The sequence below is a fragment of the Oreochromis niloticus genome, linkage group LG7, assembly GCF_001858045.2.
Source record: "Oreochromis niloticus isolate F11D_XX linkage group LG7, O_niloticus_UMD_NMBU, whole genome shotgun sequence".
Lineage (NCBI taxonomy): Eukaryota > Metazoa > Chordata > Actinopteri > Cichliformes > Cichlidae > Oreochromis > Oreochromis niloticus.
In genome coordinates this window covers 56,397,892-56,413,501 of record NC_031972.2, presented here as the reverse complement: position 1 = coordinate 56,413,501, position 15,610 = coordinate 56,397,892, and the positions used below count along the sequence as shown (strand labels likewise).

The 15,610-nt window shown below is 41.8% G+C and overlaps 1 protein-coding gene and 1 long non-coding RNA gene across 4 annotated transcripts; one reads left to right on the top strand and one right to left on the bottom strand.

Moving 5' to 3' along the window:
• Positions 1 to 455: 455 nt before the first annotated feature.
• Positions 456 to 12,384, bottom strand: LOC100696160 (protein piccolo). 3 transcript variants are annotated; one of them, XM_019361507.2, is made up of 3 exons: positions 5,856 to 12,384; positions 2,989 to 5,441; positions 456 to 1,987 (listed from the first exon to the last, which is right to left on the bottom strand). In XM_019361507.2, the coding sequence occupies exons 1-3, from the start codon at positions 10,331 to 10,333 to the stop codon at positions 1,278 to 1,280; spliced, it is 7,641 nt and encodes a 2,546-aa protein (XP_019217052.1). In that variant the 5' UTR covers positions 10,334 to 12,384; the 3' UTR covers positions 456 to 1,277. The 3 variants fall into 3 exon arrangements, with proteins under 3 accessions (XP_019217052.1, XP_025765248.1, XP_013124107.2); XM_025909463.1 differs by having other exon boundaries at positions 5,649 to 12,383; XM_013268653.3 differs by having other exon boundaries at positions 2,989 to 12,382.
• LOC106097881 (uncharacterized) lies at positions 1,782 to 15,470 on the top strand. The gene is made up of 3 exons (XR_001223944.3): positions 1,782 to 1,922; positions 2,077 to 2,144; positions 12,414 to 15,470. It is a non-coding gene; the product is annotated as an uncharacterized LOC106097881 (long non-coding RNA).
• The last annotated feature ends 140 nt before the right edge of the window (positions 15,471 to 15,610 follow it).

Below are 15,610 nucleotides of genomic sequence, written 5' to 3'. Positions count from 1 at the left end.
TTCTACTCTCTATGCTCTGTGGACTGTCCAATATTAAAAATCATAATTTTCCACATCACCTTACTTTTTTTTTTTTTTTTTTTTTTAAGTTTATGATTTTGAGTTGAAGGGGAAGTAATCGACTTCTGGTGTTGCTCCGTGACACTCTCATACGCTTAACAAACCGGACGTAGCGTCTTGCGTAAACGGCGGAAACTTAGAACCTCCCCTCTACTGGTTCTGTCCAATCAGTCGGATTACGCTATCAGGTCGGAAGTGACGTTAGGTTCGTCGCAAAGGTTGTAGGAAAAAATGAGTTTGGACCCCTGTTACCGAAGCCTGGTGGGGGTGGAGCAGCCTGTCATGAGTCGGAAGACCCTGGTGTTGCACTTGTAGTTATTTTTAATTTAACTATATTTGTTATTGGATTTTGGTTAATCTGTGCTGCTGATTATTACAGAGGAAAACGAACTGAATGCAAATGCTTCTGTAAACTCATTTTATTCATTTTAACAAAACAAAAGCATTCAACACACCACAGACAGCTTCAATCTATGAACTGCCCTTCCAGTACATGTAATAAAAGTCTCTTATGCTACATACCCGTCACGGTGACCAGATCCCAACAGACTACATGTGGGGCAAACCGTTTGTTTTGTTACTGAAGAAATAAATAAAAAATAATTACACAAAAACTATGCTGGTGTCAGGGTTAGCATCGGTGTGATAGGAATGACAATTTATTTGAAACCGGTGCGTATGTAACGAGCTTTATAGTCTTTGTGCACTCTTATATTTCTTTATTCTACAGCCCTAATAATCCTACTGTTTGATAAGGACGCATCCACGGATCGCCACATCTCTGTCTGAGTCACATGTTTCTTAAAATGCGGGGCCTGGGTTGGACTGAAGGGGGGCACAAGGATAAACATGCCATGCAGTCCCACGTGAAGTGGGGCACCTGGTCACCCTGGATTCATATCACTGGTAGAAAAATAACTCTTCACATGAAGATTTTCTTCATTTTCAAATTCCCCTTTCGACAAAATTAATGTTATAACTTTATTATGAAAAGGTTATAAAAGAAACTAAGCAACCCTGCTTTTGTCACTAGTATATACATCCTCTGTTATTGTAAACAACACATTATAGAAAACACCACAAGGCGGCAGTATTGTCTTACTGGTTAAATAGTGTGGCGCGTACACAAGATTTCATTATTAAACTTTTATGGAGTATCCTGCGGGCTTATCGTTAAAGATGGTATTTAAACCCTTGTTTTCTTTCCCCAGCACATCTCATGGCACAAAGCCCTTAGGTCTGATCATCATCCTCACTCTCTTAAAAGACTGTCTCTCATTGGTGGGGTAGTACTCTGATAATATGTTGTGCCATGTCCCCCAGAAAATCCCATTTCGCACACCTTTGTACCTCCCATCGTAATATCTCCCGTTAAGGTTTGCGCTCATGCAGGCGTCAAACCACCAGCCGGAGCTGTAGTAGGCCCCGCAGTTCCCGGAGGGGTAGCGGTCGTGGTCCCTGTCCGGCGTGGTGAACGCCCTGTTGCTGTGGTCGTAGTTTTTGCTGAAGCGGAGAGCATTACCTGCGGTGCCCGAGTAACTGCCTACTGTCAGTCTATAGCGCAGGCGTTCGCTGGCCACCTTGAACTGCTCGTACTGCGCATACCCCGTCAACCCGTCAAAATCCTCCAGCTCCACCCGCAGCACCATCTCCCTGTCGCGGGTCAGCAGGTGGATGATGTTGTTGCCCAGCCAAAACTCCCCTCCGTCCAGCTCCCCGAAGCCGGATTGGTATTCTGCCCAGGTGCGGTTGAAGCTCACGCTGCCGTCCTGGCGGCGCTGCAGGACGGTCCACCCTCCACCCTCCTGCTCCATCTCGCAGTACACCGAGAAGCTACTAGTGCGGAGGTCAGGGGTCACCAGGTAAAGCCCGCTTTTTGTTTTTCCCCTGAGCAGGTGGTCCGAGCAGTCTCTCGGTAGCATGGTAACTGTAACACAATGGAAGAAATGACACATTTCTTAAAAAGCCAGTAAGCCCTGCTTTATTTAAGCCCTGTTTTTCGCTCTCATATTCCAGGTGATATTATCATCTCGCAGCTGGGATTTATTCGTGAAATGAGCTGGCTGAGGTCACGAGTGCATCAGGTCAGTGCGCTTTTCCACCATAAAAAGAGTTACTGTGTGTGAGGGCCTTCAAAGTGGACCTCCACGGTAGATGAAAAGACATCGTTTAAAACAGAAATGGTGTTGGAGGGATAAACCTAAAGGAAGTTTAATAATTTCACCTTTAAAATAATTGATTTTCTAGTCCAACTTTCCTATATTTTCCTCCTGACTTATTAAAAAAAAGCTGAAATGAGGCAATAACAGGCAGTTAGAGAAAGAAAAGCGTGCATCTAAAATCCTATTAACCTTCAGTTTTTACTCTATGATGTCATGGATGCTGGTAAATATTATTTCAATTAATTGCCGGGGGAAGAAAATAGCCACTTGTTGAGTTCACTCTCTGTAAACAGCTCTCCACAAAAGGATGGTTTAAAGCTGTTGGTCTTTGCATAGTTGTGGTTTTATCTTTAGTCATGACATTCATTAGGAGTGACACATTTTGCACACATGCAGATTCCTCCTTTGACAAATAATAGCCAGTGATGTATGATACAAATCTGCCCACATAATTATATTATGAGAATCATTAGAGTTTACTATGAGATTGTATTGCTTAATTTCTTTCAGCTTAGGTCATTATTAGTGGTCTTATTTATGTCTTTTTGAGTAGTAATAAAGCAATAAGCATTCAAATACTAATGTGGCACAATTCATTGCACATTTCTCGGCCTTGAATGTATGCGTGCTTCGCATTTCAAGCCCAGTATAATCTGCATCGATCACTAGCATATCTTTGCAGCTGACTGGCAGGAACAGTTTACATTTCACAAGCACACAGAGACAAAACAGGATCAGTGTGATAGCATAAAAGAGAATCTCTTGCCTTTAGGTGGTTTGTCTGTTGGCAGTTTGCCGTCCGTGCTGTCAGGCCTGCTGCCTCCCTGGTTCTCTTCTGAGTGGTCTTTGTGATGCATGTTTGGTGGTCTGCCATTAGGACTCAGGCTGTTATTGAAGAAAGCGGCCACCTGGTTGATTTTCACTCGTAACTCACGTGCACTGGGAGTGGAAGCTTCGGCCGCGAGCTCAGGGAGCTCGGGGAGCTCGGGGCGCTTGGGACCAGGGGTGGTCGCAGTTGTTGACCTGAAGTCAGGGCTGGGTGGAGAGATAGTGTGAGATATGGGAGAAGGAGTTGTAGAGAATGCAGGAGCTATTTCGTCCATCTTGTGATGTTTCTCAGTTTGTGTGTCTGAGCCAGAATTTGTAATTATATCTGACTGTGAGGATCCTGGAGTGATGCTAGGGATAACACTTGTGAGGATCCCACGGATGATTTTGTTTGGTTTTGTTGTCATTGGGATTGATGCTGGTTGACTGGCTGTTTGTGGCCTCAGATCAGACACAATCCTGTTGTTTGGGCTCATAGTGGAATCTTCAGGCAGGCTTTGAAGGTGAGGGAAGGCTCCATTTTCCAGACTGTTGGAGGTCTTTGGACCTGGAGTGATAGTTTTCCTTAGACTGGGATTGAACTCTCTGTCCCCTGGGGAATGAGTCACTTCAGCAGTATGCTTTATGGGGCCAGATGTAGAAGGTGTGTTGATTTGAGAGGTTTGGGTGTGATCTGAAGTAGTCCAGCTGATGTTAGGTGGATCTGTTTTGGTCTTTGGACTTAGCTTTGGTTGCACTGCTGGTTTTGGCCTTTGAATTGGTGTTGCTCCTGGCCTAACTGTAGGCATGCTTCGTGGTCGGTAAATGAAGGGAAGCCTTGGTTTTGACGTTCTATTGGACTCTGCCCGAGGTGCAGGCTTGGCATTCAGATTAGGCGTTTCTCCAGGCTTAGGTGTTTTAAAGTTGTGACTGGTTTCTGGTGGTTTGGGGCCAGTTTTGGGCCTTACATTCGGTTTTGGCTTGAAGCTTGTCCCAGGTTTTGTATGTCTTGGTTGGTTGGGCACTTGATAAGTTTTGGGTTTTGTAGGGATGTTCTGTCTGGTTTTAGGCTTTTGGTTAGGGGGTGTTTTCGTTAGATCCGGTATGGTCTTCTTTCCAGATGTTGAATCTTGAGTAGAATTGGAGATGTATGAGAGATTTTCATCAAATGTCTCCTTTTGGTTAGGTATTTCTGTGTATCTAGCTGTTGGACTTTCTTTTGATTCAGGCTTTTGGGTGGGTTTAGGTTTCACAGGAATGTTCTGGCTAGTTTTAGGCTTTTGGCTGGGTGCTGTTTTCAGTAAATCAGGCATGGTCTTCTTTCCAGTTATTAAATCTTGATTAGAATTAGACACATGTGAGGGATTTTCATCAAATGTCTCCTTTTGTTTAGGTTTTTCTGTGTAGCTAGCTGTTGGACTTTCTTTTGACTCAGGCTCTTGGACCAGTTTGAGTTTTGTAGGGATGCTCTGTTTGGTTTTGGGTTTTTGGTTAGGGGGTGTTTTTAGTAGATCAGGTGTGGTCTTCTTTCCAGGTATTAAATCTTGATTAGAATTAGAGATCAGTGAGGGATTTTCATCAGATGTCTGCTTTTGTTTAGGTTTTTCTGTGTAGATAGCTGTTGGACTAACTTTTGAGTCATGCTCTTGGACAGGTTTGGGTTTTGTAGGGATGATCTGGCTAATTTTAGGCTTTTGGTTGGGAGCTGTTTTCATTAGATCCAGTATGGTCTTCTTTCCAGATGATGGAGCTTGATTAGAATTAGACACTTGCGATGGATTTTCATCAGATGTCTCCTTTTGTTTAGGTTTTTCTGTGTAGCTAGCTGTTGGGCTTTCTTTTGATTCAGGTGCTTGGACAGGTTTGGGTTTTGTAGGGATGATCTGGGTGATTTTAGGCTTTTGGTTGGGGGGTGTTTTTGGTAGATCAGGCATGGTCTTTTTTCCAGATGTTGAATCTTGAGTAGAATTGGAGATGTACGAGAGATTTTCATCAAATGGCTCCTTTTGTTTAGGTTTTTCTGTGTAGCTAGCTGTTGGACTAACTTTTGAGTCATGCTCTTGGACAGGTTTGGGTTTTGTAGGGATGATCTGGCTAATTTTAGGCTTTTGGTTGGGAGCTGTTTTCATTAGATCCAGTATGGTCTTCTTTCCAGATGATGGATCTTGATTAGAATTAGACACTTGCGATGGATTTTCATCAGATGTCTCCTTTTGTTTAGGTTTTTCTGTGTAGCTAGCTGTTGAACTTTCTTTTGATTCAGGCACTTGGACAGGTTTGGGTTTTGTAGGGATGCTCTGTTTGGTTTTAGGCTTTTGGTTGGGGGGTGTTTTTGGTAGATCAGGTGTGGTCTTCTTTCCAGGTATTAAATCTTGATTAGAATTAGACACTTGTGATGGATTTTCATCAGATGTCTCCTTTTGTTTAAGTTTTTCTGTGTAGCTAGCTGTTGGACTAACTTTTGAGTCATGCTCTTGGACAGGTTTGGGTTTTGTAGGGATGATCTGGCTAATTTTAGGCTTTTGGTTGGGAGCTGTTTTCATTAGATCCGGTATGGTCTTCTTTCCAGATGATGGATCTTGATTAGAATTAGACACTTGCGATGGATTTTTATCAGATGTCTCCTTTTGTTTAGGTTTTTCTGTGTAGCTAGCTGTTGGGCTTTCTTTTGATTCAGGTGCTTGGACAGGTTTGGGTTTTGTAGGGATGATCTGGGTGATTTTAGGCTTTTGGTTGGGGGGTGTTTTTGGTAGATCAGGCATGGTCTTTTTTCCAGATGTTGAATCTTGAGTAGAATTGGAGATGTACAAGAGATTTTCATCAAATGTCTCCTTTTGTTTAGGTTTTTCTGTGTAGCTAGCTGTTGAACTTTCTTTTGATTCAGGCTCTTGGACAGGTTTGGGTTTTGTTGGGATGATCTGGCTAGTTTTAGGCTTTTGGTTGGGAGCTGTTTTCATTTGATCTGGTATGGTCTTCTTTCCAGATGATGGAGCTTGATTAGAATGAGACACTTGCGATGGATTTTCATCAGATGTCTCCTTTTGTTTAGGTTTTTCTGTGTAGCTAGCTGTTGGGCTTTCTTTTGATTCAGGCTCTTGGACAGGTTTGGGTTTTGTAGGGATGCTCTGTTTGGTTTTAGGCTTTTGTTTGGGGGGTGTTTTTGGTAGATCAGGTGTGGTCTTCTTTCCAGGTATTAAATCTTGATTAGAATTGGAGATGAGTGAGGGATTTTCATCAGATGTCTGCTTTTGGTTAGGTCTTTCTGTGTAGCTAGCTGTTGGACTTTCTTTTGATTCAGGCTCTTGGACAGGTTTTGGTTTTGTAGGGATGTTGTGTCTGGTTTTAGGCTTTTGGTTGGGGGGTGTTTTCGTTAGATCCAATATGGTCTTCTTTCCAGATGATGGATCTTGATTAGAATAAGGCGCTTGCAATGGATTTTCATCAGATTTCTCATTTTGTTTAGCTTTTTCTGCATAGCTAGCTGTTGGACTTACTTTTGATTCATGCTCTTGGACAGGTTTGGGTTTTGTAGGGACATTCTGTCTGGTTTTAGGGTTTTCCTCAGGGGGTGTTTTCAGTAGATCAGGTGTGGTCTTGTTTCGCGGTGTTGAATCCTGATTAGAATTAGACACTTGTGAGGGATTTTCACCAGATGTCTGCTTTTGTTTAGGTTTTTCTGTGTATCTAGCTGTTGGACTTCCTTTTGCTTTAGGGTCTTGGACAGGTTTGTGCTTTGTAGGGATGATCTGGCTAATTTTAGGCTTTTGGTTGGGGGGTGTTTTCGTTAGAACCGGTATGGTCTTCTTTCCAGATGTTGGATCTTGATTAGAAAAAGACACTTGCGATGGATTTTCATCAGATTTCTCATTTTGTTTAGGTTTTTCTGCATAGCCAGCGGTTGAACTACCTTTTGATTCAGGCTCTTGGGTAGGTTTTGGTTTTGTAGGGATGATCTGGCTAGTTTTAGGCTTTTGGTTGGGGGGTGTTTTCGTTAGATCCAATATGGTCTTTCCAGATGATGGAGCTTGATTAGAATAAGGCACTTGCGATGGATTTTCATCAGATGTCTCATTTTGTTTAGCTTTTTCTGCATAACTAGCTGTTGGACTTACTTTTGATTCATGCTCTTGGACAGGTTTGAGTTCTGTAGGGACATGCTGTCTGGTTTTAGGGTTTTCCTCAGGGGGTGTTTTCGTTAGATCAGGTATGGTCTTGTTTCGTGGTGTTGAATCCTGATTAGAATTAGACACATATGAGGGATTTTCATCAGATGTCTCCTTTTGTTTAGGTTTTTCTGTGTAGCTAGCTGTTGGACTTTCTTTTGATTCAGGCTCTTGGGCCAGTTTTGGTTTTGTAGGGATGATTTGGCTAATTTTAGGCTCTTGGTTGGGGGGTGTTTTCGTTAGATCCGGTGTAGTCTTTTTTCCAGATGATAATTCTTGATTAGAATAAGGCACTTGCGATAGATTTTCATCAGATGTCTCATTTTGTTTAGCTTTTTCTGCATAGCCAGCTGTTGAACTACCTTTTGATTCATGCTCTTGGACAGGTTTGGGTTTTGTAGGGATGTTCTGTCTGGTTTTAGGCTTTTCCTTAGGGGGTGTTTTCATTAGATCAGGTGTGGTCTTCTTTCGCGGTGTTGAATCCTGATTAGAATTAGACACATGTAAGGGATTTTCATCAGATGTCCGCTTTTGGTTAGGTTTTTCTGTGTAGCTAGCTGTTGGACTTTGTTTTGATTCAGGCTCTTGGACAGGTTTTGGTTTTGTAGGGATGATCTGGGTGATTTTAGGCTTTTGGTTGGGGGGTGTTTTCAGTAGATCTGGTATAGTCGTCTTTCCAGTTGTTGGATCTTGATTAGAATAAGGCACTTGCGATGGACTTTCATCAGATTTCTCATTTTGTTTAGCTTTTTCTGCATAGCTAGCTGTTGAACTTTCTTTTGAATCACGATCTTGGAAAGGTTTGGGTTTTGTAGGGATGTTCTGTCTGGTTTTAGGCTTTTTGTTAGTGGGTGTTTTTGTTAGATCAGGTGTGGTCTTCTTTCGCGGTGTTGAATCTTGATTAGAATTAGACACTTGTGAGGGATTTTCATCAGATGTCTCCTTTTGTTTAGGTTTTTCTGTGTAGCTAGCTGTTGGACTTTCTTTTGATTCAGGCTCTTGGACAGGTTTGGGTTTTGTAGGGATGATCTGGGTGATTTTAGGCTTTTGGTTGGGGGCTGTTTTCGTTAGATCCGGTCTGGTCTTGTTTTGCAGTGTTGAACCTTGATTAGAATAAGACACTTGCGGTTCAGTCTCGGTTTGATTAGTAGCAGGAACGTGATCAGACTCGTGCTCTTGGTCAATTCCAGGATATTCATCAGATTTGGTCGTGTTTTCATTCTGAGGTCTATGATGTGGTGGAGGTGTCCAAATAGGAGTCACAGTCTTTTCATTAGGTTTTGACTTTTGAATAGGTAACTTGTTTTGATCAGGTGTATAATTTTGGCCATGTTTAGGTATAGAATTGTTATTCAAATTTTGATCAGTGGGTAAAATATGAGGGGGAATTATTTGCTTAGGTTTTGAAGTTTCGACTCCTTTTGGGTCTTTTCCAGGTTTAGGTTTAGGTCTTTGGTCAATTCTGGGTTTGTGGTGAAAAGGATGCTTCTTTTGGTTGTATTTTGGTCTTTTGCCAGGCTTTGGTCCTTGGCCTGGCAGAGGTTTTGCTCCAATCTTAGTATTTGAGCTCATGTTCTTTTTAGCTCCTACAGTTGAATCCTGATGATGAGCTCTGGAGACTGTAGTTGTCGTCGTTGAACTAATGTGACTGTGGAGGCCTGGCCTGGATGTTGTAGTTTGATTGGTTATGTGTTGTCCACTCACTGTGCTCATTGTAGTTTCTGTGTGAGTCTTTGCATCAGGTTTTGGAGGCTTAGAAATCCCAGCTGCTACAAGGCCTGTGTTTTGGGTTGTTATCTCGTGACTGACATCTGTGATATAATGCAAGGTGGAGCTGGGCAGAGGGGGAGATGGAATAGATGACGTAGCTTCATTCGAGTCCACAGAGTCTAGCCCTAGAGCTATGTTAATTGTAGAGTGAGGAGTTGGGCTGATTGAAACAAAGTCTGTCCTTTTAGTTGCTTTGCTGGACGGTAATTCTCTATCAACGTCTCCCTCTCCACTCTCTGTCTCTTCGTCTTCTGTTTTGATCTCCTTTCCCGTCTCCCTGCCCTCGCCCCCCTCTTTTATAGTCTTTTCTTTTTCAGTGCGCCTGATGCTTTCGGTCTGTTTTCGTTCCTCATTATTTTGCTCTACTTTTACTCTCTTTTCCATTTCCTTTTTCTTCTCCTCCCTGCTCTGCTCTTGCTCCTGATTTGTATTCTCATCATGGTTCTCTGACATCTTTATCCTATCACTGGCTTCAGTTTGCGTCTCTGTTTCCTCTGTTTTGTCTTGCCACACGTGATGACCACTTTCTTCAGTTTTATTTACATTAGTGAAAGTCTTTCTTTCTTTTCCATGCTCCAGAATATTCTCTTGATATCCCTTTGAATTCTCTTCTCCGGCGGTGTCTTTATTTCTGTCTCTCTCCCCCTGCCTATTGTTTTTGTCAGCAACCTTTTCTCCTACTGTTCCCTCATTTACACCACCAGTATTTACCTTTGTTGGAACCACTTTGTCCTTTCCTTTTCCTCTGTCCGATTGAGTTGTTCCATCAGTTTCCAGCACTTCTGTCAGAGTTTCTCCTTCCTCATTTTCTTTTATGAGTCCTCCATTGCTCTCTCTTTCTGTCTCCCATTTCTTTCTTTCTTTCTCTTCCTGAGTGCCTGTTTTTTCCAAGTCTCCATCTCCTTCCATAACACTGACTGTGCTGCACTCTTGTTTAAAACCATTCTCTTGAAGTCTCTCATTCACCCAGTTTCTCTCATCCTCACGTCTATCCGTCCCCTCACTCAGCGTCTCACGCTCATTCTCTCTTTGCCTTCCACACTCTCTCTCAGTTTGGCTTACTGTACAGTCTGCGCAGATCTCTCGCAGTTCATCCACACTGTCCTTCAGCTTCTGCAGGTCCTCCACAATCTTCTCCAGCTCTTTTAGCTGCTGTGGCAGGTGAATCCTCAGCGGTGGCAAAGTGAGTAAGTAAGGGCACGTGCTCTCATGCTGCACCTGTCTGCACGGCCCCCCAGGCGTCAGTGTTACAGTGCAGGGGCCAAATCCTTTATCCACAAGGAGTATTCCTTCATCAGAGTCTGCTGTGATCCAAGAGAGACTTGAGAAGGCCAGCAGGGTCCCACATACGCAAAGGGCTGTTAACCTCATTGCAGCCTGAGAGCAAAGAGTGAAGGGAGAGGAGGGAGAGAGTGTAAAAACACCCACCTCAGTTTGTGAGAAGCGCGGCGAGAGCAAGAGAAAGAGGAAAGGTGGGAGGGAGAAGAGGAGGGAGTGGGAAATGATGGAGCTGTGCAATGAAAAGTGAATCTGTGAGATATCTGAGAAAAAGGAAGGAAGGAAGAAAGAAGGAGGGGAAAATAAAAGAGAAAAGTTAGAGGAGGTTGGTTTTTAAGATAGTGGATGATATGCATGAAGCGTGGGGAAATCCGAAGATATTTCTGCTTCATAATAGAAGCAGAATTAACTGCAGCAGTTAGTAATCACTTGGGAAACATTAGAAACCATGAAAACTTTAGAAAGCACATGTCTTAACCATTTATTGGATTACAATTGATTCTAATTCCACTCACATCAGTTAATGAAGAACATTTGCAACACATTCTCCCTCTATGCTGTAATGATAAATGTATCAGGGACTTGAATATGCATGTGTGTCGCAGTTGCTTTGGCAAGAGCGTCCCGAGCTTCCTGACAATGCGTCCGCAAACATGTGAATGGCACATGTGACAGGTTAAAATATGCATTTGAAGCAAAAAAGCGACTGATGGACTGAAGCCAAGAGGCTGTTATTCAGATTTGAATGGGCATGCTTCACTTTACTGTAAACTGTGAGGCTTAGTTCAGCTCATGATTAATGGCGGGCAGGAATGTCTGATTTATCTAAGAAGACCATTTGATTAAAACACAGTGCCAGAAGAGATAAATATCTCATGTACTATTGACTTTATTCGGACAGTTCTAATCCCCCAACAAGTGTCAGGGATCGGTGAGGCAATCTCTGGGTGGAGAGGTTAATCTGACCGTGTACAGACTGTTCATCTGTGATCTGGGGTCTTGGCTAATTCGTTTTGTCTACATATAGTCAGAAAACAGGAAAGAGAGAAAACCGAGTCACATGAGCTAAATGAGGCATCTGCTTCACAGGGAGTTTGGATAATGAGGCTTTAGTTTCTCGGACCCCGAGTGTAAATGTCAGTCCCACAACAGGATATGAGATATGAGTGATAGCATGCAATGCCAGTGTTTGATGTTTCAGAAATGTGTCTGTTTTTAATGCTTGTTAGACCACTAAAATTATCTTACTTATCGACCGAGACACGATCTCTGCGCACTTTTTTGTCTGTGTCTATTTGACCAGCTGAGAGATTTCTCAGCTGTCCTTTAATAATGACAAAGGAAACCATTTGTTTAGTGAGAGCACTGTGGGAAGCCTCAGGTTAGAAATGAAAAACGATTGAAGTAGAAGGCTGGATGCGGCACATCGCCGGTCTGCGAGGTCACGAACGCATCTGGAGAAACTGCATCGTCTAAGAGCGTAACAGCTTTAAATCCTGCGGTTGGTCTCAGAGAGGAGTATTTTAAAATGTTTTGGCTATTGTAATCTGTGTAACCCTTCTCTGTCTAACTTTAAATTTCAAGTTGGATGGTTCTCCTCCTCCTCCTCCTTCTCCTGCTGTGCTAATGCAGCTATGAGCTCATTTGACATTTGACAACTGTTGGCAGGATAAAAGCCAGGAATAAGTGTCCTTTCACCTTTCACAGGCACTTCACTATTTCAACACTTACGCTGGGAAATGGTGTGAGATAAATGTTTACGCTCTCTTAGCATTAGGCTGTATTGATTTATTATCACAGGGCTGCATCTTTTACAGAGCAGCCAACCCTAAATCTCTGACATTTACTGCTTAACCACAACAAACTAGCCTGACGCACGGGCTGCATGATGAAATGAGAACGATTGGAGTTTTGAGAGCAGTCGATCGACGTTTAAAGGCTAGATTCATTTGAATGAATTCATTTTGTTTCTTTGACAGCTCCAGATCCCAGTCAGCAACTCCATTGTTCCCGATAATACCCTCACTCCTGCTTTATCCATTTATGGACTGCAGCTTTTTTCTCTTCATGGTGCCCTTTTGGGATACAGTGTTTTGAATTCCCTCGGTGAGTTGGCTAGGCCCACTCTCTGTCCCTGATCATGTAAACACTGTGCTTTTTTTTTCTTCCATAGAGACTAGAACAAACATCTGACCATCAGTCCGGGCTCTGCTGCCTGGGCGTCCTGGCAGACCACTTCATCTCCATCCACTTCGGGCAGAGGAACCAGTGCCGTCGTTTGCGTCTGTTATGTGCATAAGTGTCCCATTTCCAGCTGCACTGGAGTGAACCCAACAACTGTCGTAGTGCAGCGCCAGCCTCCTGTAACACCACACTCAGTCTGCCTGCCTGAAGGTATAACCCTACCTGCGTTATTCCACTGCCTCCCGGCTCGCATGCCAAGAATAAATAAATATTCAGCTCTGAGATGCAATACCTGGCCTAATCATGTGAATGGGCCCAAATGTAAAGTCCCCGTCATCCCTCTCTGTTATGAAAATGTGCCTACAGTCATATTCACATGATTTGGCTGTGTCCGGATCTTTAATTCTGCAGTAACGGATGCATTCCTTTGCCATGTGTGAGAATGTTTTTCATCGAACACTAATAATGACTCCTAAAAGTGAAACAATCAAATGTCCCTCACATCTGGGCTGAATTTCCTACAGCTAGCCAACACCAGATAACGTCAGGTCAATTAGTTTTTTAATCCAAAATCCTGGAATTCGTTAAGACATTGTTTAAAACTTATATTTTATAATCCTCATCCTGATAAGGGATATGGAAAGCGGGCTTAACATGGGAACAGCTTATCTGCTGTTGTCACTGCCTGCCCACCAGGAGCGGACATTTCTGAGACCCTGGCATGCACAAAGAATAAAGAGGTATTTTTCCATCGCAGGAGAGGTGCTTTTTCTTTTAAAAACGTGTGAAGCGTGTTTTGTAGTAAAGGTTCTACAGAGACGTAGCCGTTCGGTTTTCCATCATAACCTGATGTTCATACTGAATAGATTTGTGCTGCATACTGTAAATGTCCCAGCTGCGCTTAATAGAAACCATGCATCATACACAGACAATAGCCTAGAGATAAACTTACAGAAAGGTGTGCCTCAACGCACCGCAGAAACCCCTTATTTACTAAACCTTCTTCTTCTCAGCACCACTTCCACAGTCATATTTTTAGAGACCGCTAAACATTATGACATTAGTCAGGTGTTACCATAAAATACTTCACTGCACGTAAAAGGCAAAGTATGGCTGCCTGACAATGTTAAAACAATAAAACTGTTTATTATTCCAGCGTGCCACGAGTAAGAGTGCAGAAAACCAAACTGTGAGAGCTGGTTGTTATTTTCAGAATTTGATCTACTCCAAGTTTAATGTTTAAAACAATAATAAAGTCAATGAAGATGCCAATTGTGGGGAAATAAAAAGTTAAGCCATTTCCCTCCCAGTTACAAAATGATACCTCAAATCTGTCCCTGAGTATAGCAGTCAGGTAGCTGGACTTTCTGCCTCTGCTGAAGATGTAAAGAGTTATCATCTTTCCACTGCCTTGTGTGATAGGAACCAGAAATAAGCTCTATGTACTGCAAACTTTCTTCTCTTCTCTGTGAAAACTGTTTAAAGAGCCAGTGTGCAATCTAATGAGCTATTTTGGCCAAAAGAAATAAACAAATCTCATTTTTGAGTAAGCGCTTGTGAACACTGTGTACACTACCTTTCCGATCTTTCTGCACAGATTAGGACTTTTTCTTTCAAGGCAGTAGATGGGAACCAGAGGAGCTCAGAAAGAGATGTGGATGAGTGAGACAGCTATGGGACTGGAATGTTTCAGTGCCATAACAGAGAGATATCTTTCATCTAATATTAGTATGTGACGAAAGACAGCGTTTTAATTTTAATTGCCCAACGTTGACATTAAATGAATAATAGTTTTAAGATATTGCATTTAATTAAACTAGCGACTAACTTGTTGTTGTTCAATAGTGATGAAAACATGTGCAGCTGACCACTCCCAACATGAGTAAGGTTTGATGGCACAGTGGTGAGGGTCAGTGAGCAGGGTGATTTCCACAGGAAAACAAACACACACAAAGAGCCCTTCAATCCATTTCCACTACTTCACTGCCACCTGCTGGCACAACCTAGAAGTGTCTTATAAATTAAAAAACGTATTTTCATCATACTCAAAATGTCACATTATCATCTCCAAATGTTGACATAAAAGCCTTAAGTTTCAAGTTATTTTCTCAATGCCTTAAGATTTTGAGATAATAACGTTAAATTTTGACTTACTGCTAGTTTGTGATTTTTTTTTTTCAGTAGTGAAAACAAGTTTACATACAACCCAGTGCAATGATAGCTCTAAAACCTTTTTAATAACCCTCAACAAGGGCGAAATCTTGTGGGAGAAAAACACACGCCCTTATAAAGGAGCATAACAAACACCTTTAATACTACATCGTTTAAATAATGGCAAACAATATTTTTTCCACCATGTCCTGAAATTCGTTTTTTCTCAGAAACTGGATTTTTTAAAAATCAGTTTCACTGCTTTGTTTTGGTCTCACGCTGACATGTAGTTCTCTTCTTTCTTTATTTTTTTAATCTTTACCTTCACACGTTGCTGCTACGTTTCAACCATTAATCCATTTTCTTGGTTTTTGTCCTTTATTACCATCTGACCCGAATGAGAACATGAATGTTAAATATAGAGTGTGGTTAATCAAGCACATTTTAGTTTTTTTAATCGTTTTAGGAATTATGTATGACTCGTATTTTAAATTAACAGTAAAAGAAAAAAATCCTGCAGCCCTCGCCACCCTTAGGATAAGCGGAAGCGAATGGATGGAAGAGAATGGACGGATAACTGTAGTAATCAAGTGTACCACTAGGGGGGGCTAGCTTAATTGAAGAAACGCTGCGTTGAAGAATGATAATAAAACTTTTAAAAAAGGTGTCCAATTCTTTAGAAAAACTGCAATTAAAAAAAAAAGACAGAACATACGTGAATCCTTCACAGATGTTTTTTTATTACAACCCCATAGAAAAATGCATTTATGGGGATTTTGAATTTTCTGTCATCACAAAAAACATTTTAAAACCACAAGAACATACCAGATGTTTTTGGTAGAGATAAAAAAAAATGCAAAATTATGATTCTGATTAAAAACATTGTTTTTGTTGAATGAACAACATGGACTCACGAAACTATAAAATTCATACTTATTTCTGTCTATCTGTCTGGACAGGAAAGTCTAACTATGACAGTATGTGCGAATTCATGTTAAAACTAATCTGAGATGACTCATAATTAATGAAAAAAAC